We start from the raw sequence: 27,095 nt of genomic DNA on the forward strand, positions 1-27,095 counted from the left end.
GTGATTCAGCCCTTACTTTCAACAAGATTTGCTGCATGTGTATGGAGGTGCGGGGTGAGGAGTAGCATTAAAAAAAATCCCATAAATGATGTAACATGCCCCCACTTGATAAGTTCCATTAGTAAGGGCATTTGTTTTGGGGAAGCAAGAAGGTCTGAGATGAGAGGAAGGCGCTTCTAGACATAGGCACACCAGTATCTTAATATTAGTCTGTATGTTTATTGGAAAGGTTAGCTCTTCATATTTGCATAAGAGAAGAGAACTCTATATCATTTACATATTCTGAATTTGGAAACCAAAGACACAGTTCCTAGTCACCCATTTATGGTAACTGGATCTAACTGCCAAATGCATCCTGATAGTTGGAGTGACAGTAGGAGAAGTCTACAAGTCATTGTTTTCCCACTTTCTTGATTTCTGAATATTGCTTCTCTCTTCCCATAATGCTGGAGGTAGTATAACATTGAGATTAGAAAACAGCATTTACTATCTGGGACTCTCGGTGTTTTATACTCAGATACAAACACTGTCTTTGATTTTCCCCCTGTGTCTATCATTTCTTTTTCTTTCTGTCCATATAAGTACTGAGTACTTATGGGTATTAATGGGATTTCAGTGAAGTGTTTTATGGCTTGGGATGATCTTAGAAATTTTACTTATGGTACCTTGTACTGTTTGAAGCCTAGAAGCATCTAAAGCCAGATTTTAGCCAAAAATCGGTAGAAATTATAAGAGCTGATTTTATCTTTCACAGAGAAATGTTTGTGTTAAGGTTTTAGAGGTAAGCATTCTAGAGATGAGGGTGCCTGGGTGGCTCAGTTGGTTAAGCGACTGCCTTCAGCTCAGGTCATGATCCTGGAGTCTTGGGATCGAGTCCCACATCGGGCTCCCTGCTCAGCAGGGAGTCTGCTTCTCCCTCTGACCCTCTTCCCTCTCGTGCTCTCTATCTCTCATTCTCTCTCACACAAATAAATAAATAAAATCTTTAAAAAAAAATTAAAAACAAAGTATTCTAGAGATCAGATTCTAATTACTACTGGGGTTAGTTTGGGTTGACTTCTTTTGGAGCAAAAGTGACATCCAGTGGTGAGAGAGGTGGTTACCAGCTAATCGTAGGTATACTAGAAAGAGGGGAAGAGCTGATAATTTAAGAAACCTGGCAAAATAACCTTTCATCAATATTGTGACCTGGGGTGAATTTTTTTTTCTACTGAAATACCAGCCAAATGATGGGTGTGAACATAGCAAATATCCATATCATTTTAAGAAATGTGATCTGTGAGTTATGATTTTAAGTCATAGGAAATTGTTAAGTTCAGTTCAGTGAATAATTATGACCCCGAGCTTATGGGACACTTCCTTAGAGGCATACAACTTTAAAGTGGGAAAATAGACAATATATGTTACATAGAAATACTATAAAAAGTCTGTGAGTACATATAATTTTAGGGCTGGGGGATTTTAGCATTCAGATAGTTCTTACAGATTAGGAAACTGAAGTGGTAGGTAGCCAAGATTACTTGACTAGTAAGATTCAATGCCATAACTAAAATTTACATTTTTCTGTCCTTAATCCTGTGTTCTTTCTGTGCTTTTACTCTTTTAATGTCCCAATTTCTTTGATTCCAAATACCTAACAGCTTTTTTCTTCATTGTACCCATATGGGTCTTATTTCTCGTGGTAGAATAATCACTATAAAGTTAATTTCTTTAATTCAAACTCTTTCCCATTCAAGTTAAAGATAATGCTTCTAAATGAAAATTTTGGCTGTAAGATTACACAAATAATTCTTAGGAGTGCAATAGACTTTTTAAGTTCTTTACATAACAAAAATCATAACTTTCTTATGCAGTAAGACTTAAAACAAGTCACAAAATATTAACTGTAGGGCAAAAATCATAATCCTTTAGTGTGTGATTCTTATAACTGGGGAGTAACAGCTTTATTTTTCCCCTGAGGCTAGAAAAGATGGCTTACTGCCATCTGAGTATGTTTATTTATGCACAAAGCTTATGTCATTTCTGATAAGTGTTTTTGGGTAAGGTCTTTGTGTAATGATATTTTGCTGTGTTGATTTGTTTGGAAAAACTTGACCAGGTATCTTGAGTTGGAATGCCTTCCTGTGACTGTTGGCTTCTGTGTATGTTTTTCTCTATACATTGTTGAAGTGTGAGTATGAAGAGAGATCTCTTGGTTTGAGCACAATGGGTTGTACTTTTCCTTTTGAGGCACTTGAGATGATAACTTGTTATTTATATTCTAAGGTATATTTCTCTGAAATTATTCTTGATTAGATTATTGTTATGAATGTTTTTGGGGAAAAAAATGAACTGTAGTCTTGAAGTTGTAAAATATCTGTTGAATATGTTGTGTGGCCTAGCATTATATTCTACACGTAGGGGAAAATAGAAGCCATGGTTAATTCCTGCTTTTGATGACCATATAATCTAGTTGGAGAAATAAGATACACGCAATACCTAAAGAATACTAATAGTCACTCTCAGGTGATCTGTTTGGACACTAAAGTTTGAGACCAGGTTCAGGGAAAAGAAAGCCTGAAGACAGGAAGACCAGTTAGGAAGCTATTTTAATACAATGAGGTAAGAAGTGTGGAATGTGGGCTTGTGATATAGGAATGAAGGTAAAACGTGACACTTTAGAATTATTTTAAGTTATAGGATGTGGTGCTAAATAAGAAGGAAGAAAAAATATCAAGTGTTTTAGTTGTGAGAGGATATAAATGGAGTTGTCATGATGGAGTGAAGAACACATGTCAGCTGAGGAGTAGAAAGGCAAGATAAGTTCCACCAAACACATGTCAGAACTGAAGTGAAGGCGGCACATCCCTGTACTCACGTCCCAGCCTGTTAAGTGAGGGTACTATGTAAGTAACTAGAAATAGTGGAATGTAAAACATGGAGATCAGTAATTCAGATTAAAGATAAAGAATTAGACACTTGAGATTTTGGAGATGACTGAAGAATAAAAGTACTAAGAATTAAGTTGACTTAGAAAGAGGAACTAGATTTAGTAGAGGAATGGTCATAGAGGTAGAAGCTATGGTATGGTGTTGTAAAAGTCACAGGAAAAGAAAGGTATCAAAGATAAATGGTCATTTAGCATGATTACTGAAAAGAGTTCATTGAATTTGGCAGTAAGGTGGTAAAAGAGGAATCCCAGGTTTGGTTCTCGTATTCATGTTCTTTTGATTTTTCTATTGCTTCTTTGTGTTGTAATAATACTTGTAACACTAAGGCATCTACTTGACAATCCTGTGATTGTATTGGACCACTAAAATCAAAAGTAAAATCATTCCTTACAGCCAGTTTCCCCCTCTGAACTCTCATTTCTTTCAGTAGAATGTCATTCTTCCTATCACGTATGCGTCAAACCTTTGATTCACCCCTCCCCCATATCTAGTCACTGTATTGGTTTCCAAGGGCTGCTGTAACAAATACTGCAAACTGTGTGGCTTAAAACATCAGAAAGGTGGGGCACCTGGGAGGCTCAGTCGTTAAGTGTCTGCCTTCGGCTCAGGTCATGGTCCCAGGGTCCTGGGATCGAGCCCCGCATCAGGCTCCCTGTTTGGCGGGAAGCCTGCTTCTCCCTCTCCCACTCCCCCTGCTTGTGTTCCCTCTCTCGCTGTGTCTCTCTTTGTCAAATAAATAAATAAAATCTTTTAAAAAACATCAGAAAGGTATTATTTCATAGTCCTGGAGGTCAGAAGTCCAAAATCAAGATGCCTGTAGGGCCGTGCTCCCTCCAAAGGCTGGATCTGTTCCACACTTCTCTCCTAGCTTCTGGTGGTTGCTAGCAATCCCTGAGTTTTCCTTGGCTTATAGACATATCATTTCATTCTGTCCCTCTGTCCTCATCTGGTGTTCTCCCTGTGTGTCTTGTGGAGTTTACAATAGTTGTAGAACATGAAAGATGTAAATCAAAGATGACAACTATTCATTGTTAGTCTATGAATAACAAAAGACACTCCTGTCATTCAGGAAATTCCAAGGATTTTAGGAACTCTGTGCTAGAAACCCAGGATAAAGACCAAATAAATTTCTTTCTATATGATGGTCACATTCTGAGGTTCTCAGTGGACATAAATATTTGGGAGACACTCCTCAACCCAGTACAATCACTCGGGCCTATGAATTCTTCCTTTATAATGTGTCTTGCATTTTTTCCCCTCACCTCATTTCCTTTTATTCCTGTTGCTAACATCCTATCCACTACCAGGTTTCTCTGTATTCATTTAGCCAATTTATTCAAAAAATTTATTGAGTACCTACTTCTGTATCCATCCGGTAGTTTCATTCACTGGAATAGAGAAATAAAGATTGTGCTGAGGAGTTTACATTGCAGTGGGTGGATGACAGAGTAAAGAAACAAATATTTGTCAGATGGAGATGTGTGCTAACAGGAAAACTAAGGGGGATAGAGGGTGCTTTTTTAAATAGGTGGTCAGGGAAGGCTTTTTTGATAAGGTAACATTTGAGCAGAGACCTGAAGGGAGGATGCCATGTTCTCTATGTAGGGGAGCAGTATTCCAGACAGAATAGCAAGTAAAAAGAGAGTGGCAGGAGTCTGCTTGGTATGTTGAAGGAATGCAAAGAGGGAGAGCTAGGTAGCTGGAATGGAGAGAGTAGTAGACCAGGTGATGTTTTTATTCTTTGGTTTTTATTCTAAATGTAGTAGGAACACAATGGAGAGTTCTAAATTGAAAAATAATAAAATCTGAATTATATTTTAGAAGAATCTCTGGCTGTTGTGTAGAGGGACAAATAGTGGAGTGGTAGTCAGATTCTGTCTTTATTTTAAAGGTGGAGTTTACAATAGTTGTAGAGCATGAAAGATGTAAATCAAAGATGACCTAAGATGCTGGGCTTGAGCACTTTGTTAAAATAGAGTTGCTATTTACTGACATGGGAAAGACTTTAGAAGGAATGGGTTTGGCAGTAAAATAAAGATGCTTCTTTTGGACATGTTAGCTCTTTGAGATACCCATTAGACTTCCGTGTGGAGATGTTCACCAGTCTGGTGGATACATGAATTGGGAATTCAAGAAGGAAGACTAGACTAGAAATAAAGACTTGGGAGCACTCATCACATAAATGGTATTGAAAGCAAAGGGACTGAATGAAGTCAACTAGAAAGTAAAGGAAGACTAAGAAGAGAATGGGTCTGAGGATTGAGCTTTGAGGAATACCGAAGTTTAGAAGTTGAGAAGAAGAGGAATAAGAAAAGTAGGAGAACCAAGAAGCTACTGGATGCCAAATGAAGAAAAGTGCTTCAAGAAAGATCAACTATATCAAATGACGTTGAGAGTAAGATGATAAAATAGCATTATGAAGACTAGGGATTCATTTGGCTATGCAGTGATTGTTGGTGGCCTTGTCAAGAGTTGTTGCCAGATTGAAATGAAAGATAGAGTTTGTCTAAGGAATTTCATTGTAAAAAGTAGAGAACTGGGGTGGTAGCTAGGGAGGGTTATGAGTTCAAAGCCTTCTTTTAAGGGAGGGGTGAATTATAGAATGATTCAGTAGCAAGGGGAAAATCAGTGATGCAGAAGAAAGGGGGCAATTGCACAAATGATATCCTTTAGTAGCAATTGAGAGGTGGAAGGCATAGGATCACAGTGTATCTATTATAACTGGGAAAAAGGCAAAATATATGATTATAAATTTCTGGTAAATTGATAGATGTGTGGAAATTTTCTCCTGATGGCTACAGTTTTCTTAGTGCAAAAAAGAATCCAGGTCTTTAGTTCAGACTGTGAAGAATGCAGGTGTTAGATATCTGAGGAGAGACAAGAAGTTGTAAAAGAATATGAGAGTTTGGGAGAGTGATTGGATTAGGAAAATTAGGGAGGAGTGTCATGTAGCACAGTGCATTGTTGTATGTGTGTTTGCCAACTATGTTCAGTTGTGTAGGTCCAGACATGCAGTCAGTAGAGTTGTATTTAATAAAAGTCCAAGTTTTGGGCGCCTGGGTGGCTCAGTTGGTTAAGCGACTGCCTTCAGCTCAGGTCATGATCCCAGAGTCCCAGGATCGAGTCCCGCATCAGGCTCCCTGCTCAGCGAGGAGCCTGCTTCTCCCTCTGACCCTCCCCCCATCTCATGTACTCTCTCTCTCTTATTCTCGCTCTCTCAAATAAATAAATAAATCTTTAAAAAAAAAAAAAAAAGTCCAAGTTTTTCCAGGTGAGTTTGAAGAAGAGGGAGACTTGGGTCAAGGTATTGAGGGTGGTGTCTGTAAAGAAATGATTATAGTGGGGGGGGGGGTCTAAGGCATTCACTGGGTCTTTTAGTTAACTAACCAACCAGTGCTTTTATTGCATTCTAGCTCATTTCCTGGCACCTAGTAAACGCTCAGTAAATGGTTGTTTTACAGTGATCAGGATGAGCACAACATTGTCCTGAACTCTGACGTGAAGCTTTATCTCCAGATTTGCCTCTTAAGAGGCAAACTTCAGAGTCTATCTCATATACTGATGCCATATCAAACTTCTCAAAACAATATCTTTTACTTATCAGTCCCTTGCTAGAGAACCTTCAGGCAAATCCACATCCCCATAGTATTACAGATTCTCCCTAATTAACTTCTTTTTGAGGGGGGGATTATTTTAAGTTTTTTATTGTTATGTTAATCACCATACATTACATCATTAGTTTTTGATGTAGTGTCTCCCTAATTAATTTCTTATCCTTTCCAGAAAGCCCTTTTTCATGATTTGGTACTCATAGACTAGAATTCCCTTCAGAAATCTCTATATTTTGTATTGCCCATAGTTAATATAGGGCCCAGTTAATGTGTACGCTGTGTGTGTGTGTACTTAAGATTTGATGATAAAATAAATTTTGTATTACAGTTTAAATGAACAATAAAAAAGGAGAAATACAACTATTTGGAGATATAATGGAGAAGTTTTAAGATTGCAGATTTATAACAATCATACAGTATTGAAGTATTAAGCATTTCCATCTTTAAAATGTCTGCGACTAGTTGAACTAAAATTCCTAAAAGGAGCATATGCTTTTGATAATGACAGACTAGGAAATAATGTGGATCAGCTCTCCACATGAAAACTAGAAGAATCGGACAAAGTATTTTAATAAATATCTCCACAGAGGGCAGCGAAGAATTAGGAGGCCAAGATCCTGGAGAGGTAGGAAGCAGAGAGAAGTGAGCGTGGCCATGTGAGGTTGCTTTTCCCTTAGAGGAAACTGCTGTTCTAGAAGAGACAGCTGAGAGGCTGAGAAGTGAAGCAAAGCTTTTGACAACTTCACAGGGCTTGGGGAACAAAAATTGGAGTTCAGAATTTGCCAGAGAGAGGATCTCAGGTCTAAGTATGCTAGTCCTTTGGGTTGGGACCCTGAAGGGGAAGGATATACCCTTGGACTAAGAATGAACTGGAAATAGCCTAGCCCTTGCAAGTATTGAAACATAGCTTCAGATAATGTCAGTCCTTATAATTAGATTAAAATTATCCAAATTGTTAGTGTTTCTAGCTGCCTGCAAGAAACAAATGTAAGTCTACTTTAGGGGAAAATAACATTATAAACTTCAAATTGTTTCCATAGTTTTAAAATATATAATAAATAAAAAATTTAAGCATAAATGAAATATAAATAATAGACACAAATAACACTGCATACCTATTAGAATGGCTAAAATCTGAAACACCGACTATACTAAACAGTGGTGAAGAGGGAACAAATAGGAACTTTAATTCACTGTGTGGAATTGGAACAGGGTACAGCCATTTTGGAATACACTTTGGTAGTTTCTTACAAAGTTAGACATAGTCAAACCAGACCATCCAGCAATCATGCTCCTAGATATTTATTCAAATGCATTGAAAACTTACGTTCACACACAAGAAAACACATAAACATTTATAGCAGCTTTATTCATTATTTGTCAAAACTTGGAAGTAAGCAAGATGTCCTTCAATAGCTAAATGGATTAAAAAAAGGACTGTTCTACGTCCATACAATGGATATTTTTATTTAGCAATAAAAACAAATGAGCTGTCAACCCATGCAAAGATATGGAGGAACCTTAAGTGCATGTTGCTTGGTGTGAAGGAAACCAGTCTGCAAAGACTATATACTGAATGATTTCAACTATATGACATTCTGGAAAAGGCAAAACTATGGAGACAGAAAAAAAACTCCAGTGGTTGCCAGGGGTGGAGGGGGTAGGGGGGTAAGGATGAATAGGTAGAGCAAGGGAATTTTGTGGGGCTGTGAAACTATTCTGTAAAATACCATAATAGTGGATACATGATATCATGCATTTGGCAAAACCTATAGAACTGTACAGCACAAAGACTGAAACTTAATGTCAGCTATGGACTTTAGTTAATAATATTATTTCAGTATTGGTTCATTAATAAATGTACCCCACCCATGTAAGATGTTAATAATAGGGGAAACTGTGAAGGGGTTAGTATATGGGAACTCTCTACTCCTGTTAAATTTTTCTGTGCAAACCCAAAATACTTTAACTCTACTAATAAAGAATAATCGTCATCATCATCATCATCAACATCATCCCAACCACATGAGGAAATAACACTGAAAGGCAAGAGAAATGATAACCAATAAAAACAGAAGCCCCAGTAGAGGATCCAGGTAATGAAGTTGTCAGGTATAGAATTTAAAACTAACATATTGTTATAGGCTTAGAAAATAAAAGCTTGAGAATTGCTCCAGAAAACAAAACCATTAAAATAAATAGCAAGTTTAGAACTAAAATACACAATAACTGAATTATGAATTTAGTGGATAGATTTAACTGCAGACACCGTCATCATTCTCAAGGTATGACCAGAAATCAATGAAACAAAATATACACTAGAGAAAATTTAAAATACCAAGGGCTAATTTAAAAAAAAAAAATCAGCTTTCAAAAGATCAATAAAATTGATAAAGCCTTAGACTCATTTTTTCCTAACTCCCCACAAAATAGATAGGTAGGAAGTAAACACAGATGTACAATATCATGAATGAAAAAGGGGTATCACTATATTTCTTTCTTTTTTTTCCAAGATTTTAAGTAATCTCTACACCCAACGTGGGGCTCAAATTACAACTCTGAGATCAAGAGTTGCTTGCTCTACTGACTGAGCCAGTCAGGTGACCCTATTATAGATACTAAAACAATAAGAATATTATATAAACAACTATGCTAATTATGCAGTTTAGATGAAGTGAACAAATTCTTTGAGGAACATCTTAACAAAACTAATACAGGAAGAATTAGGTAATCTGAATAGTCCTGTATCTGCTAAATAAATGGAATCCATAATTTAAAACCTTCCATAGAGAAAATGCCCGGCTCATTTGGCTTCACTGATAAATTCTACCAAATACTCAAGAAATAATACCATTCTTAACACAGACTTTCCCAGGAAATAGAAAAGAAAGGAAAACATCCCCACTTATTATATAAGGTTAGAACCCAACATTGTTGGGTTTATGACATCATAAACAGATGTAAAAATCTTAAATACTAGTAAACTGAATCTGGTGATATATAAAAATGATAATATACCATGAACATACAGGGTTTATTCTAGGAATATAAGGTAGCCTAACATTCAAAATTGATTAGTATAATTCAACACTGTAACAGAACAAAGAAGAAAAACTATTGTGATCATCTTAATAGACATAAAAATCTGACAAAATTTAACATCCTTTCACAGTAAACTCATTAAAGTAGGAATAGAAGGGATTTTGTAACTACAAAAGTCCTACATCTAACATCATACTTACTGATTAAATATTGAATGCGTCCCTCCACCCACCCAAGTTCAGGAACAAGACAAGTATGTGAACTATCACCATTTTGTTTAACATTTCATTGGAGGTCCTAGCTAGTATAATAAGACAAGAAAAAGAAATAAAAGATGTATAAAGAGTGGAAAGGAGGAAGTAAAATTGTCATTCACACATGACATGATTGTATATGAATAAAAATGCAAACAGCTATCAAGCTATTATGTACAATTTAAAATTGCTGGAAGAGGGTCAACAAATAGGGGTTTTTTTTGTTAATCCTATTTTATTATGTCTAGCAAATCTGTGAATAATAACTAAATTTAAGTACTCATATGAATCATTTTGTTGTGTTTGCCTTCTTAGGCTATTACAGGATTCAACAGTCTTTTTTTTTGAGAGGTAATTGACATATTAACATGTCAGTTTCAGATGGACAACATAATGATTTGATATTTTTATATATTGTGAAATGATCACAATAAATGAGTCTAGTTAATATCCATCACCATACATAGATAGAAAAAGTTGTTTTCTTCTGATGAGAACTTTTACGGCTTACTCTTGTAGCAACTTCCAAATATGTGATACAGCATAGTTATCATGCTGTATTACATCCCTGGGACTTACTTTATAACATAAGATTTGTATCTTTTGACTCCCTTCACCCGTTTTGCCCATCCCTCACCCCCTGCCTCTGGCAACCACCAATTTGTTTTTTGTATCTGTGAGCTTGTTTCATTTGTTTAGATTCTCCAGATAAGTGAGGTTATACAGTATTTTTTCTTTCTCTGCCTGCCATGATGCCCTCAGGGTCCATCCATGTTGTCACAAATGACAAGATTTCCTTCTTTTTTATGACCGAATCATATTCCATTGTGTATGTAATTGCTGGATCATATGGTAGTTCTATTTAATCTTTTTAAAAAGTTAAAAAACCAGCGTACTGTTTTCCATAGTGGCTGCGCTCACAGATTGCTGGTGAGCATGTAATTAATGGAACCACTTTAGAAAACTGGTGGTATTTATTAAAGCTGTGACTCACTCCTGAGTATATACTCAAGAGAAATGAGTGCATATATCAACCAAAAACATGTTAAAGAATGTTCATAGAAACTTTATTCATAATAACCTCAACATTGAAACAGTTCTGGTTTTCATTATGAGAATGGGTTAGATGTGTATTTATAAAATGGATGACAACATAACAATGGAAAAGAACTGCCATACAATAATATGGCTTAGTCATATGGACAACATATTTAACAACAACAAAAAACCCCAAAGACTGAAGAGTATATACTGTATGATTCTTTAAATTCAGGTAGATTGGTAGATAGACAGAGTTCTAAATTACCTGTAAACATATAAATATATACTTGTGATTAAGGACAGAAGAATGGTTCCTTTGCCAGGGTAGAGGGGAGGAGGCGCGACGTAACCTTTTGGGGTGCTGGAGGATGGGAAGTGATGGGAAGCATGAGAAAGAATGCCCAAAGCAGTGTTATTTCCCAACTGGAAATAACCCAAGATGACCCTCAGTGGTGGACCAGGTAGATACATTAAACTATGTGATATTCGTAAGTACAGGACAACATGTGGCAATGTACTATTCCTGTAAGCAAGAACATGAATATATCTCACAATCTTGAGTGAAAAAAGCCATTTGTAAAAGAGTTTCAAATAGACTATGATTCTGGTCATATGAAAATCAGCAAAACTGTGCTCTAGCTTTGGAAGTAAATTGGTTGCCTTTTCAGAGGACAGAAGGGGGTAGAGATTGAAAAGAGGAGGGGTCGGGGCACTTCTGGTATGGCAGTGCTCTTGACCCATGAGGTAAGAGGGTCAGCATTTGCTTTGTGCTTTTACATTTTGCTTTATGTTTACATTCTGTGCATTCTTCTATAAGCCTGATATACTTCAGTAAAAGAGTTACAAAACAAATACCTGAAAGGTCTGTAGCTACTAAATGAGTTGCAACATTTATACATATTTTTTCTATAAAAAAACAAAACCTCGTATAAAAATGAAAAACTACCTTTGTTTATATACCACTTTTGCATTATACCGATTTTTCCATATTAGAAAATTTTCCCTTTGTAAAGTTTAAATTTTTTCTTTTTAATATTTAGAAAGGCATACTTTCAATCTGAGATGCATCCATAATCTGTTTTAGCTTTCTGATCCTTTATTGCTTTGGTAACAATTTATCAATTGTAAGCATGCTTTTATTTTTAAATTTTTAGTTCTTTTATAAAACGTATCTTTTGGGAAAATAAAGAGCTTGTGATTCCTTATCAGGTGACAGGTAAACTCATTAGTAAAATTTGACTCCCTTTTTTAGATATTTTATTGGCAGCAGTTAGTTATTGATACCCATTTTCTGGTTTGGCATTCGTAACAGTTCTATTTGTCACAGTGAAGATATGAGGTACATTTGTGGCTTATTATCTTTGCCGTTTTCAGTAAGAATCATATCTACTAATCTTTCTTCCTAGTATTCACTGAAAATACTTTAAGTAAAATTTCTCTTGTTGAGTAAAATATTCTCTCTATATTTTGTTCAAAGAGGAGATTTTGTATTAATGTATTTGCTCACATTGTTTCTTTTTTTTCTAGAGAAAATCTCTTCATGAAAACAAATTGAAGAGACTGCAGGAGAAAGTAGAAGTCTTAGAGGCAAAGAGAGAAGAATTAGAAACAGAAAATCAGGTGTTAAATAGGTAATTGTTTGTATAAATACATATCCCATATAGTGACATTATAGAACTTTGATACTGATCTTTTAAAATATACTTTCTTTCATTGTTTTCTCTATAATGCACTTGTTTTCTTTTATGTTTAAAAGAATTCTAAAACTGTTGTACTCCTAATTCATTATCCTTATTATTTTTTTTCTGGCTGACTGTTCCTTCAAACCAGAAGGTCTTTAACATATGCCAGGCATTTGTGTTATGGTTGGGACTGACAGGAAAGGTCACTGGCTTTGGTAGCCAGGAGTGGTGTGAGTTCTTGCTACTGAGACAAGAGAGTTGTAGCATTTCATAGTTCCAAAAATGTGTCTGGAATTTTGAATCAAGATTTTTGATTGTGGAAAAATATTATTGGCCCAAAGCTTCTGGTTTTTCATTTACATACAAACATAGCTAATAATCTGCATGATGAGCATGTTTGAGCAGAGATGATTTGCCATATTAACTTAGTGGTAGTGGCATTGTATGACCTCTTTGATTCTAGTTAATACAGACTTTTCAAATTCAGCTAATTTCAGTGGTAGCCGTCAGCATGAGAGAGTGTCAGACTTTTCTGTAATGGAAATTGCCTATAATATCAAGCAGTGATGTTTTATTTAGAATGTGCACCTGTCTTCCTTGGATGTGATTGTTACCAAAATGTGAAAGTTGTTTTTCTGGAAACCTGAAGTTTATAGACTATGGAATTCATGCCCTTTTTTTTTCTTTTCTTTTCTTTTTTCTTTTCCTTTCCTTTCCAAATGGGAGAGTCGAGGGGAGAGCAGAGGGAGAGAGAGAATCTTAAGCAGATGGGGCTCAGTCTCACAACCCTCAGATCATGACCTGAGTCAAAATCAAGAGTCAGGTGCTTAACTGACTGAGCTATCCAGGGGTCCCAAATTCATGCCAGCTTTATAATACTCTGTTCCAAAGTAAGAAGCCACCAAATTTCTTTTAAATCAAAATTCAATTTCCTACCTCTTCTATAACCATTAATTTTGAAATATTATCAATATTATCAAGATTGGGCAGCCATGGCACTGATCATCTAGAACTTTGAGTGGTTTTGAAAACTGTATTTAATTAGTGGTGTGGTTGATGGTCAGGAAATTCATGTCCAAAAAGGTGATGGTATGTAAAGGCCTGAAAAGTTAGCTTTTTTATCCCAAATCCTTTTCCCCTAAAGTTGGTGGGTAGCTTCACCTTTGTCATTAGTTACATTTCTTTTTTAAGAATTATTTGAGAGAGCGAGACAGAGAGTGAGTGTGTGTGCATGTGGGTGGGTTGGGAGCGGAGAGGGAGAGAGAAACTTTAGCAGGCTTCTGCTCAGCTCAGAGTCCCATGTGGGCTTGATCTCCTGACCCTGAGATTATGACCTGAGCCGAAACCAAGAGTTGGCTTAAGTGCCACCCAGGCAGGCCCATTAGCTACATTTTTAATAATTAGCTTGAACAACATGTAATTCCCTATATTGGACTATATTTTACCTATAAAAATGATAATTTCATATGACTCAACCTACTATTTTCTCTATTTTCTACTTGATTCCTTCTATAAAATAACGCACCCTTTTGGTTTAAGGAGTCTTCAGTTTTAGGATTTATGGGTTGGTGGAGTGGAGTGGAAATAAAAGTAAAAGTATTGAAAGATTTTTAATCATTGATTAATTGGCAAATAAAACTTTAAAATGAGTTGATAGTTGGGCTGCCTGGGTGGCTCAGTTGGTTAAGCATTCACCTCTTGGTTTCGGCTCAGGTCATCATCTCAGGGTCATGAGATCAAGCCCCCTCGAGTTGTGTTTCCCGCTTACTGGGGAGTCTGCTGGAGATTCTCCCTCTCCTCTTCCCCCTCCCTGCATGCGTGCACACGCATGCATGCACTCTCTCACCCTCTCTCTCAAATAAATCTTTTTTTAAAAAGATTTGATTTAATTTATTTGAGGGAGAAGGGAGCACAAGCAGGGGGAGGGGCAGAGGGAGAAGCAGACACTGAGCAGGGAGCCCCTGGGATGATGACCTGAGCCAAAGGCAGACGTTTAACAGACTGAGCCACCCAGGCACCCTAAAATAAATAAATCTTTAAAAAATAATAAAAATGAGTTGAAAGCTTGCAGTGCTAACAGTAATAACATATGATTAAGATGTCATATTTCTGTTTATCTTTTTAGATAGAGTTTTATGTATATATCATATACAGATAAATCTTACAGTTTTGAAGTCCGTTTTCTTCCAGTTTGGAAATCTGTGAATCATACTGTTCTACAAGAGTATAACTATTAAAGAACAGAAACACTTTTTTTCTTTTTTAAGACAAAATGTTCCATTTGAAGAATATACAAGACTTCAAAAAAGACTAAAGGACATACGGAGAAGACATAATGAATTTCGAAGTTTAATTTTGCTTCCTAACATACCTCCAACAGCATCTGTCAATCCTGTTAGCTTTCAGTCATCAGCCATGGTTCCAGGCATGGACCTATCCTTTCCTCCTCATATGCAGGTATGAGCATTTATGGTTAAAAAAAAAAAAAAGGCACTAACATTTCTGTAAGTTTTTACCTGTTTAAATTCAGAGTTAAAAACTCAAATCTTTATCATAGAAATTTGCTGGTAGAAGCAAAGTGGATTTGAATCTATTCTGTCCCTTAGTAATGGTGCTAGGAGTGAAATCTCCTGGGCAGTTGAAAAGAAGAAACTTGATTGATGAGTCTTTGAATAACCTAGAGTTTACAGCTCACTCGATTACTAACCACTACTGAGCATTTACTAATGCTCTGCATTATGCATTTTCCATACGATATTTAATCCTAATGGAAAATACTTTGAGGGAAGGTGTTATTATTCCAATTTACAGATGAGGAAGCTGAGTCAGAGGTGGAGTGACTTGCCTAAGGTCATAGTTAATAAGTGACAGAATTGAAGTGTCAAACCTAAATCTGATTCCAAATCTTGGGCTCGTTCTACTGTATTAGTTCCCTGAGATGTTGAAGGAATCAAATGGATGGGATGATTTTCCGAAAGATGAACTGTTAATAAGTAATTACATTTTATAATGTTATAAGCACCAAAGATTTATTCACTGAATTGAATCTCAGACCAAGTGCTTTGTTTATATTAAGCTGCTATTAAACTCCAGCCTTGTTAGAACGTTGGCCTGTAAGCATTAGTATTTTCTAATTCACTCCCTGGTGAGTTTTATACCTAGATAGAACAGACTTTGGGATTTGCTGAAGGCTAGTGCCTGAGGCAAGAGAGAAGCAAGGACTAGTTAGTAGCTGGCCTGCACTGCTGTCTTCTCACTGCTAAAATGGTCATCCTTTCCGTGCCAGATGTTGCAGGCCCGAGTGAAAGAGCCGCTCAGGCTGTTGCCTAACAGTTATTTTTCCAGCCGTTTTTCTGAGTTTATTTTATTCTTTTTCTGTGCTTTTAAGGAGGAACAGCATCAAAGGGAACTCTCTCTACTTCGCAAAAGACTAGAAGAACTAGAAACAACACAAAGGAAACAACTAGAGGAACTTGGATCTCCTGGGGAATGATGTTCTTAGAGAAAAAGCAGATCAAAAGGGATGAAATCAGTGTGACTCAATAAAGCTTGAAGTTTTAACATATGTAGCATTTAGATATTGTATTACCATTTGCCAGAACATTTGTGTCTCAAGTAAAGGTACTGGCTACGTACTATATATTGCATCAGTGTCAGGATTTTAGGAGGATTATGCTAATGACAAGTGAAGCATTAAAACAACTCCAGAGATATTTAGAATATTTATTGACAACCCTTTGAGAATGTTAAAAAAAAGATGAATGAATTAGGGAATCAAGTTTTTAAATTATTTTATTTTCACTTTGAAGTTTTTTGGCTCTTTTTTTTGGTGTTTTGCCTGCAATATGCCCATGTTGAATTCGTTCTGCCTCTTTGAGATAGTTGGCAGTAATAGGGTCAGTAAACATTTTCCGGTTTATTATATAGAACTAGAGTTCTCTAGTTCTTGAAAAAAGATGACTTAAAAGTCAGCATTAAAAAACAAAACTTGAAGATATATAAATATTATAAAATGCTACCGTTGTAAAGCTGTGTGCACATAATTAAAGAGCTTAATAAGTATTTTTCTATATTGTGTTTAATTTTGTCTTGACCATACATTGTGTATTTAGCAATGTCGCAGTCTCATTGTTATTTTCTATTCTAACCCAAAGCCACAAAGTACAAATAATTAAACCCGTGACTGTATAAAACAAGGGCCATTCGTTGTAAAACTTGAACCCCCATGGGGTCCCTTAGAAATATTGTTGGTATTTAATGTTGCCTCCCACTGTTTTGGATCTAACCAAATTATTATAAATGTTTTATTTCTGTGTATCCCTAACCTCTTTTAAAGGAATTCTACTGGAATAACTTCACGTCAACAAGGCACAGTTCAAGTCCGCCAAACTAAGTGGAATGTTCATTATCCAGAAGTCTTCAGAATCAAAAGTCCAGGTAGATAGTGGAGGCCAGGGATGTAAATGAGCATTCCTTAGCGTCATTTAGAAGAAACTAGATGTACTTACATTACAGAGCTGCTTATTCACATTCGCGCTGGCACCTAGATAATTTCCATGGAGCTACTTAGAATAAAAAATCTATTGTAACTAGAACATTTGAAGGAAAAAAAAGACAGACAGTCCACATTTACATCAAAATGTTTATTTTTGGATATAGACATTTAAAACATTCATCTCCAAGTACAGCTCCAATCAGGTATACAATAAGAAATAGACTTTAAATCCCTAATACGGAAAAGGTAACAGAATTAATTTTTAAATGCTGCTGTAGACACTAGTGTTAGAAAAAAAAGTTTATAAATGAATTGTTTGCACCAAAAAAATATGCAAAGAAACTTGAAAATAGAAATTGTTTGCCATTTGTTTCTCTGGTTGCAGTTTAATATAGACCCAGTGACTGATTGTCTTCAGCACACATCTAATTTGGCCATTACTGCGTTTGGCTAATGTGATCCAAAATGTGATCTAGATAGTGCTTTTCACTGGAGGATTGACAAACACGCTACATACATTAGTGAATCTTCACACCACCTCAATGAGGTAGGTTAGAAATATTATACAGAAATTGAGGCACAAAGAGGTAAGTGACTTGCCCAAAGTTCCCAGCAGCATCGTCCCTGGAAGAGGAGGTAGGGCTCCACATGGGACTCATGTGCCAGAGAGCTGGACAGGGACACCCTCATGTAGCATTTACTGAATACTTAGATAAAGCTGTAGCTGATCCTTTTCTTAGCATTTCTGTACCCTAAAGAAGGGGAAGTCTTTTGGGCAACTCTCCTACCCTTGGCTCTCAACTGTCCTGTTATTCTCTTATGAATGCCTTCATGTCAAGACTGTAGCAGCCTTAGATGGAGACCAGACCTCTCACCTTTATACTTGTAAGTAACCTTTTATTTGGTAGTATTTTTGAGGTGTGTCCATTGGACAGACAATGGTCAAAAGTGACGGGATTGGGAAGGTGCCTATCAGGGTAATAACTGCTTATTTGATCATTTTGTTGAGGTATCACCTCTTACTCTTTGCCAGAAACTGAGGAGCAAAAAGAATTTCATTTTCAAAGACAGATTCAGATTTAAATCCTGATAATCCCATACAATGTTGGTAAAAGATTCTAAGGAATATATGATCCATGTTTTACTTGCTACTTGAAAAAATGTTTTCCTTAATCTGGGATTTGGAACACCAAGGGTAAAAGGTGCCACAAGGAAAGTGAGAGTTGCCAATTACATTTTTTACTTTTGATTTAATAGAAGGAAAACACAGTGGTATTAAAATTGGTCATGAGCAGCAAAAATTCAGGAATAAAAAATCAGCAATAAAAAGACTACAGTTACAATATAACTGGATAGGGAATTCTTTAAAAAGAAAGGCATGAATAAAATGGGTATTTTGAATTCTTTCTCTTGTGAGGAATACTTTCAAAAAGTACATAGTAAGACTAAGATACCAAGTTGTATACTAATATTTTTCAGGCCTTGGGCCTCATATATATTCATATATAATACTCCAGTGTGAACAGCAATTTCATGAAATGTAAAGTGTATCTTTTTTTTTTAATCACACACAAGTATTTATAACCACAGGGTTCACCAGAAATCTAAAGCAAGGAGACACCAAGTATAGAAATGTAGGAGTAGGGGAGGGAGTTACTCTTCTACAGATAGTTCTGATCAAAGTTTTTAGACAGAAATAAACTAATGATGTTTTGTTTTACAATAGTCAACATGTCCACTATCAAATACATTTAGTATGAAAAAAATGAAAAAAAGGAACACACATCAGGACAAAGTGGGTAAAATGCTGTTGCATTTAAATAAAGCCTCCTCACTCTCCTTGCTTTAGAGCTCCTTCGTGAGATGGAGGTGAGTTGATGGAGTGCAGTTGGCGACCACTGAAAAACACGAGCCCTTTCAACAATGTTGCAACACTGTCAGTTTTTGGTTTAAAAACACACACACACTCACGAATGCTAAGTGTACACACTACCAAATTCCGTGGTCAGCTTTTCCAAGAACTACTGGGGAAAGTTTCAATGCTGCAAATCCTCGAGGTTGCCCTAACACTCCCACCTTGTTTCCAAATGACTGATTTCACATTTTCTTGTGATCACTGGCAGTGTCCCTTTTCTGCAGAGGTGCAGTGTAGTCACAAGTGCTACATAACTGTAGTTTTCAGACACAAAACCACTGCTGTCATTGTGCTTAAGTGGAGACTATAGTTAACTGACACTTGCTTACTGGCCCTGTATTCTCTGTAAACAAGGAGGCTGTTTGCAACAACCACTTCGACTCTATTTACAGAAAGGTTCCTACAGTATATGCACAGGCACAGTGGTTGGTATGCTTTCTAAAAGCTGTGCATGTGCCTTGGTCTCTAAAAGTGCTCAAAGTGGAACCTATGTGCAAACTTTAAAAAAATTAATGACACAGAGTAGCTCAAGCAGCCATTTTGCTCCCAAGTCGTCTGAAGAATTTTGCCAGATTAAGCCAGTCCCCAGAGTGCTTACATCCACTTGCATTTCTTCTTTTCATCAAATAAGACTTTTACATGCAAGAGTTGTTTCTGAGCTTCTTCCAGCCCTCGTTCTCTTTCTAGTTTATTTAGAATCTGTTGACAATTAGAACAGTTATTTTAGATATTGTGGTTTTAGCATTACAATTCTGGGGGGTTTTTTTGCATTCCTGATGCTGTGAGTGGTAAAATCTGTATGAAACAGATGCCAACGTTTTCTTCAATCATTTACATACTCACTTTGCAAGTTGTTTTGCTAAGTCATTATCACAGGATCAACAACACTTTGGCTTAAAATAGAAGCTAGCAAGAAATACCAACTATTTGCTTACAAATATGGGGCCAGACTTCCAAGGCCCTGTTTTATGCATTATGTCACAGCCATTCCAAGCACAGCAAGCATTCTGGGCAGCCAACATGCAGGCAAGTATTTCTTCTTAAATGCAGCAGGCAGGGGCATCCTGGTCAGAGTTGAATATTGCCCTCCCCTCCCCTCCTGGGCAGTGTAGTGCCTCCCCTGCCCTCCCCAGTGCTTCCCTTCTAACCCCTGGCCCCTGGAAAAAGGGATGCTTATCATGGTTAAGGAACTCATTGCCTCTACCCTACCTTAGCGCTTCACTTGATCTTCAAGTAGCAAATGGAATTGGTGAGCTATTCTCACCATTGACATGGATAGCCTGTCCCAGCATGACTGAGTGGGGGGGAATCAGGGAAGGGGAATTAACATATATTTGGAAACAGCGCATCTGATGACTGAGTCTGTGTGAATTCCCAAAGAAAAAAATCCAAATTAAGGAGAATTAATCATAAAGGAGAATGGTTTATTGAAATAGTTGCTTAAGTTAGAAATAATGTTATACTTTCATATACCTATCGAATACAGAATCTAGGCAATTTAACAAGCTTAGCTTTCATTTTAGCAGATTACAATCAAGCATAAGCTGGCCCTATTTAATAGGACCACTACTTACTCATCAAAGTTATCCTGAGTCAGTGTGGCTACAGACCCCATTAACTCAAATGTAAATTCACGCTGGTCCAAAGGTGGGCAGCATGATAAACTAGAAGAGGGGCAGCCACAGGCAGGGTCTGGCTTGGTGCCAGGATCCCCCATCTCAGACAGACTTCCTGGCTTCCCTTTCTGGCCATTAGGGATGCCAGAGCTGTCCTGAGACCTACAGAACGCTTGACAACCAAATCCTGGTGACTGACTCCTATCATTTTTTTAAAATGTTACTTAAAATCTTACCTCATCAAAATATTTTACGATGTATTTGTAGATTTCTGTCAAGGCCACTTCTTCATTAAATTCATTTTCATGTTTCTTAAAGAAAGAGAGTCTTGTTGAGAGATTCTGAAATGACTTTTTAAAAAAGAAGTAACCAAATATTATCTTATTTCTTTTTTTTTTTTTTTAAGAGAGGGAGAGAGAATCTTAAGCAGGCTCCACATCCAGCACAGAGCCTGATCCCAGGACCCTGAGATCATGACCCGAGCCAAAATCAAGAGTCAAAAGCTGAACCAACTGAGCCACCCAGGCACCCCTCTTATTTCTACTTTCTAACAATACCTTAGATTCCTGAGTTAAGAATTCTTCCATTTCCGAAGATGACAATGGAGGCAAATCCCTGATTGCTTTGTAATACGATTTTACTTCCTCTTTGTAGGTTGGGATATCCTTGGCATAGAGAAGTTTATTAGTTGGTGCTTCCTGAAAAATAGAACAGTCATGGGGAATTTATAACAGTACCAGTGTAGCTGAACCTCCACCATTATTACCTCCTAGTAACAAAGCTTTTTCATGCAGTGGGCCTTCATAAATGTTGTTGACTGAATGACTGACTGCTATCCAGATAGTTCTGGTGAGTCACTGTTCTTTTCAGGCAGATTAAATGCTAATATATTCTGCCTTCCTCTCATAAAAGAACTAAAATTATTATTTTTGCATGATTTTGAGTTACTGTAACAATGGAACTTATTTCAATCATAGTTCATTACTAATGGTTGTAAAAAGCCTGAATTAAAACATTTGCTCTCATCCTCACCCACCAGTGAATTTTGGCATTTATGAAAGACTTGATTGTAGGTCTGATTGAGCCCTTTATATAACCATGAAAGTGGTAAGTAATTGGCGGTGGTGGATTTTTCTGCTTGTCCCTTTTATTAGATTATAAAGATCTTCTACTGTTCTCAAGGAAGTACATGGTCATTAGTATTAGGGGCTCTAATGTCTTGATTTCACAAAAGTTCCCTGTCAGCTTGAATGTTTTTATGTAATTATAATAGTGATAATACTAAAAATTAAGATTTTATTTTTAAAAGCCATTTTTCACAAAATTTTTGGAATTTCCTACTCAGGGAAGATGGGTGAGTTAATGATAGGGCTAATGTCCCAGTACGTTTTTCAATGTATTGAGGGCACGAATAGCCCTATTAGTGGCTGCATCATTCTGAAGGATGCCTACACTGAGATTCTTTGTCAAGTTTAAGTAGAATCCACAAATCATGTGATCATGCATTCAATAAAATTTATTTAGCTTGGAACTGTGGCAGACATTGAGTGCAAAAAGGTAAAGACCAGTACCTGCCTTTGAGGAGCTTATAATCTAGTTCAGAAGACAAACTTACATAGTGGTTACTATGATACCAATAATTAGTAGCAGGGTGTAAAGAAAAGCACCGTGGAATGAGACAAATTAGGGATCCTAACAACTTTGAGGAATCTTAACCAAGACTTGTAACCTCTCAGAACATGAATTTCCTCATCTGTAAAACAAAGGTAATAACTACCTTATGTGGTTCTTGTGATGATTAAGTGAAATATACCAAGAACACAGGAATGCGTTAACATTTTTTTTTACTGTGAATAAAGAAGCATTTTAGTGTTTCATTGCATGGGTCAAATGAAGAACTGGTGTGGGCAGTGTATAGGGAAAACGTTCACAGAGTAGGTATATTTAGACTGATCACAGCCTCCTACAGTTTCTGGTACACATTAGGAAGTTGTGTGTGTGGAGCGAATGAATGAATGAACAAGAGTTTTACAAGACAGAGGGGTTATGAGACAGGAAAGGGATATGAAAACAAGTTCATGGTAAATTTGGGAAAAGTAAAAGCTGTAGCATAGAAAGTATATGGAGTTTGCCAGAAAAGAGGCTTGACACCCAATCAGGAAGGGCCACGTGGCACTGTGAAGATTTTACCTGGTAGGTAATGGGGAGTATTTACAATATTTAAGCAGGAGACTGAAAAGATCGGGTTTTTGTTTTAGAATGACAACGTGAGACAGCGAAAAGGAGAAGGTTAGGGGAGAGGGGATGAAGGGAGAGGCTAGAATGAGGGAAAAAAAAAACAAAACCAGACCTTCTGGAGATGGCAATGAGTGGTAACCAATTAGGTAAGGGAGGGAGGAGGAGGAGTCGAGATAACCCAAAGGATTTTACCCTGAGAGACAAGGCGATGCTAGGAAGACAAAAGTAAAGACAGGTTTGTTTTGCAGAAATAGTGGTGATATTACAGATTTAGACTAGGAGGCCGAGGCACCTATGAAACCTCAACCACATTTCATTCCAGGCACTCTCTCAGTCCTTACACCAAAGGGACACCACTCAGTATTAAAAGATTTTCTGAAATCCATTAGGCACAGATATTGCTCAGTTTAATACATTCTGGAGGGCTTGAATAAGACCAAAACATCCCTTTCAAAGTTTGCTCTGTATTTTTATCTTTCTTTGATTTCCTGGGGCTTTTGCTCAGCAAAGAAAGCCAAAAGAAAAACAATATCGATGTTCTGATTATGAACTGACAAACTGGTGGTGACAGAAATCTCAGGCAAGATTTTCTTCCCCAGGAGCAATCTGTTATATTCAGGTAGACTCTTAGGTGTACAGTTGACCCTTGAACAACATGGTTTTGAACTATGTGGGTCTGTTTTACTCTTCGTGGAGTTTTTTCGACAGAGTTCAGTACTGTAAATACATTTTCTCTTATGATTTCCTTGATGTTTTCTCTAGCTTTAAGAATATAGTATTTAATACATATAACATATATAAAGTATGTGTTAATGGACTATTTATATTAACAGCAAAGCTTCCAGTCATCAGTAGGCTATTAATAGTTAAGTGCTGGTAAAGCCAAAAGTTACAGGGTAATTTTCAACTACATGAAGGATTGGTGCCCATCATCCCCATTATTCAAGGGTCAACTATATTCCGATGGGGTTAATTTAGCTAAGCAAAATTCAGTAGTTTCATAGTTTAGTACTGCCTGCAGAATGTTTTTCTAGGAAACAAAATTTATACTTTTTGTGGTAAAGGTATTCACAGGCGGAGTTCTGCAGTAGGATGGGGAGAATAATTTTTTTTTTTTTGACTAGATGAAAAATAAATGAGACAGCTTTTAAAGAAAAAAATTTTCAGTTACTACCACTGACTCTTTTTAGCTGCTATGGTTTTTTGTTTGGATGTTTACAAGAAAGAATGCTTCAGACTCACAGGAGTATATATATAAGTACATCTAAGAAATACTAAAGCTAGGCCTTACCTTCCCGAGTTGCTGCTCTGTGAGAGAAAATGCGTCCATGAATGCCTGGGCAATCACAGATAAACAGCCGTCTATGTGTGGTGTCTTCTTAATGTCAAAGACAAACTGAGGGTTCTTCAGGATGTTTACCCAGAAGCGAAGAGGAAGGCTGTTGAAGAGAAATCTCTTTTCAGATACAGCCCTTCGTAGGAGGCGGATGCTCTGTTTATCACAGTTTGTAAATGGGTGATTTTGCCCTTGTTATTGAAGTATGCAAGTCTGCTTTGCCAAATATACCGAGTGATGGATGGCAGCATCACTCAGAACAAGAAAGGGTTAAACTGACAAGCGCTGCTGGATGGGAGCACTAGAAGAGGAGAAACACGAAAGTGACCACTGACGAGAATTTTCTCCAGATAGTTCTCGGTTATGTTAGATGATGGCTACCCGTGAGAACATTTCATCCCGTCTCCAGAACTTCACCTCTGCTCACCCCCTCTAAGTGCTACACCCTGGTGTAAGGCACCGTTGCCTCTCACCTGGGTTATTAGCTCCCTAGGTCCCCACAGTTAATTCTCCCACAACTACCAGCAATCTTCTTAAGCTGGAGTCAGATCGTGTCCCTCCTCTACTCAAAACGCTCTGTGTTCTCCCTCCGCTGGGGATAAAGCCCCTGCATGGTCGGGGCCCAGGCCCCCATCTGCTGCTGTTCCCCTTCTTCCTTCTAACTGCACCATTGGCCTCTTCACTGTTCTTCATGCATACCAGGCAAGCGTGTGCCTCAGAGAACTTTTGATTTTGTTGTCCATCTTCCAGACACTGTCTTCAACCAGATAGTCTCATGGTTTATGCCCTCACCTCTTGCAAGACCCGACCTGACTATCCCCCCCTAGGCCTCCTTTGAGCACTCCACCCTGTTCCTCTCTATCTTCCTTTCCCGCCTTGTCTGCTGTCCTAACCTAATATACTAGCCATCGCCCATTTATGACCTCTTCCACTCATTGGAATGCAAGCTCTGTGTGAACATGGATCTTTGTCTCTTCAGTTCATTGCTATCTTTCTGGCACCTAACAGTGCTTGGCACAGAGTAGGTACTCAAATATTTGAACACGAACCTGGGAATCATTCAGAGTCCTTGCATTATCATCTTCTCAGGTCTGGCCTAGCAAACTACCTGCAGCATAAAGCCGTTGGGCCTCTCCCTAGCTCTACTCTCCTGACTACTGCCCCTGCTCAGATGCCACAATCTTCCCAGTGAAATGGGTGCTTGCAGCACCCACGCTTGGTGTGGAAGTAGCAGGACCAGGGAATCAGAGCCTAGAACACAGGATGGCAGTGAGCCAGTGTAGATAGTTGGGACAGACCTGGATTAAATGGGAGAAGATGAGACCTAGAGCTCTGGAACTTCAGCTTTTCATATTTATTTAAATTGGTCTGCCCACCCTCAGTGCTCAGGAGGGCTTGAGATTGCATTGGAAACTTCGACTACACCTTAACACCGAGTCTTATTCACAGCTCACGCACAAAGTATTTCAAATAGAGGTAATGAGCCATGTTTCTTTACTGAGAAGAAGTTGAGAAGAGACCCAGATGCCTTGCCTCAGCTTAAGGTAAAATGTTAGAAAACAAAACACAGTCCTTTGGCAAATTCTCCTGGTATCTAAACACTGCACTGGATCACATAAAAACAGAAATGTCCTTGCAGAATCAGAGTGTAGACAGCTTGGTAACTGCAAAATGATTAAGTATTCTCTAATGGAAAACTGTATAATAAAACTACAAAATACTGATTTCTTATCTTTTGCTAAGATACAAGCTACATTTAACATTCCATATAAGGTCTTTTTCACGCATTAAAGATAATAAAGTTTATTTTATCCTAAAGAATAGGATCTCAGCGTAGGAAGGGTTTGTTTCTTATTTAAAAATAGTAACAGAGGAAGAATCTGTTCTGACCTGATAGCTTACCACGCCAAAAGATTCTGGTCTGGGGATAATGAATCCTGTGACTATCCAGGCCCTCCTTTCAGTTAAGATTCTGTCCCAGATTCTTGAAAATAGTAATCACCTACTGTTTATTCCCACCTGTTTGTTTTCCAAATATGTACGACATCAGGATCTGTGATTTTTTTGTTTTCAGCTTGGGCATCCAAAAAGTCAAAAAAGTATTTTATAGCAAATGGGGCTCTGCTGTTGGGTAAACTCCAAATGCTTCTAAAAAGTTTCTCAAGCACAGAATGAATTGCCACCTGAAAGACAGAGAACATCAGACTTGGGAGATTTAAAAAAAAAAAAAAAAAAGCAGTTTTGAATACAATGGAAAATGAAATCCCAGTTCAGAGAAAATGATGTATAGAAGAGAAAATATGGCAAATGATCAAATGAGGCCAACACTCACAGTATGGGACAAGGGCCCTGAAAATTCATGCCCAGGTTTACATTTGGTTCATCAGCTTCTTGCTGATAAGAAGATTGTTTAGTCAACAGAGAGGATATCTTAGAAAAATCTCTAGCAGTTGAAATGTCAGTTGTAGGGCTGTATACAGAAACCAAGATGCCACGGATGTTTAGCTTTTATTAGTTATGTTCAGCCTGGAAAAACTCAACGTTGCTCAGTTCCCTGAATTTTTTTGTTGCATGTATTTCCATCATAGAGGTTTTTATTATGTACTTTCCAAAACATTTGAGTGTTTCACAAAAGCCAAATAGGCAGAGCTCTGTGGGACAGAGGAGAAAATCAAGAGGCTCTGGCTGTCCTCTGTCCACTAAACAAATCTACTGAGCTCTAAGCATACCCTCTGCTATAATCTGAAGACGCATGCCCATCAGGAGACCAGGGCCAGGTGTAGATAATAGCATTTATATTGGTAGTCATTTCAGGAAAAAAGAAAAAAAAAAGGATCACCACAGGCTTCTGTTAATCCCACTACAAGCCAGATAAAGTAAAATTTGCTTCTGATTTGGTATTCCACCGGCTTTTACATCTGACATTTTTTTATAG

General features: G+C 37.4%; 2 protein-coding genes across 7 annotated transcripts in view; one reads left to right on the forward strand and one right to left on the reverse strand.

Annotated features, from left to right (window-relative positions):
• CEP83 (centrosomal protein 83) overlaps window positions 1-16,125 on the forward strand; it is a 139,122-nt gene extending 122,997 nt beyond the window's left edge. For 3 of the 4 annotated variants that reach the window (XM_025881380.2, XM_025881384.2, XM_073900507.1), the window contains 3 exons: window positions 12,406-12,509; window positions 14,828-15,017; window positions 15,949-16,125. In XM_025881380.2, the coding sequence (XP_025737165.1) occupies window positions 12,406-12,509; window positions 14,828-15,017; window positions 15,949-16,053 (399 nt within the window). In that variant the 3' untranslated portion in view covers window positions 16,054-16,125. The other variant, XM_073900506.1, reaches the window with a different exon arrangement.
• A 1,063-nt stretch (window positions 16,126-17,188) lies between these two features.
• The window catches only part of PLXNC1 (plexin C1), a 147,147-nt gene continuing 137,240 nt past the window's right edge, over window positions 17,189-27,095 (reverse strand). For 2 of the 3 annotated variants that reach the window (XM_073900505.1, XM_025881430.2), the window contains 5 exons: window positions 26,180-26,343; window positions 24,116-24,263; window positions 21,144-21,284; window positions 20,823-20,936; window positions 17,189-19,669 (listed from right to left, as the gene is read on the reverse strand). In XM_073900505.1, the coding sequence (XP_073756606.1) occupies window positions 19,565-19,669; window positions 20,823-20,936; window positions 21,144-21,284; window positions 24,116-24,263; window positions 26,180-26,343 (672 nt within the window). In that variant the 3' untranslated portion in view covers window positions 17,189-19,564. The remainder of the gene's footprint in view (window positions 19,670-20,822; window positions 20,937-21,143; window positions 21,285-24,115; window positions 24,264-26,179; window positions 26,344-27,095) is intronic. The other variant, XM_025881431.2, reaches the window with a different exon arrangement.

Source organism: Callorhinus ursinus, unplaced genomic scaffold (genome assembly GCF_003265705.2).
Source record: "Callorhinus ursinus isolate GAN/ISIS: 27379988/994484 unplaced genomic scaffold, GSC_fseal_2.0 scaffold14, whole genome shotgun sequence".
NCBI lineage: Eukaryota > Metazoa > Chordata > Mammalia > Carnivora > Otariidae > Callorhinus > Callorhinus ursinus.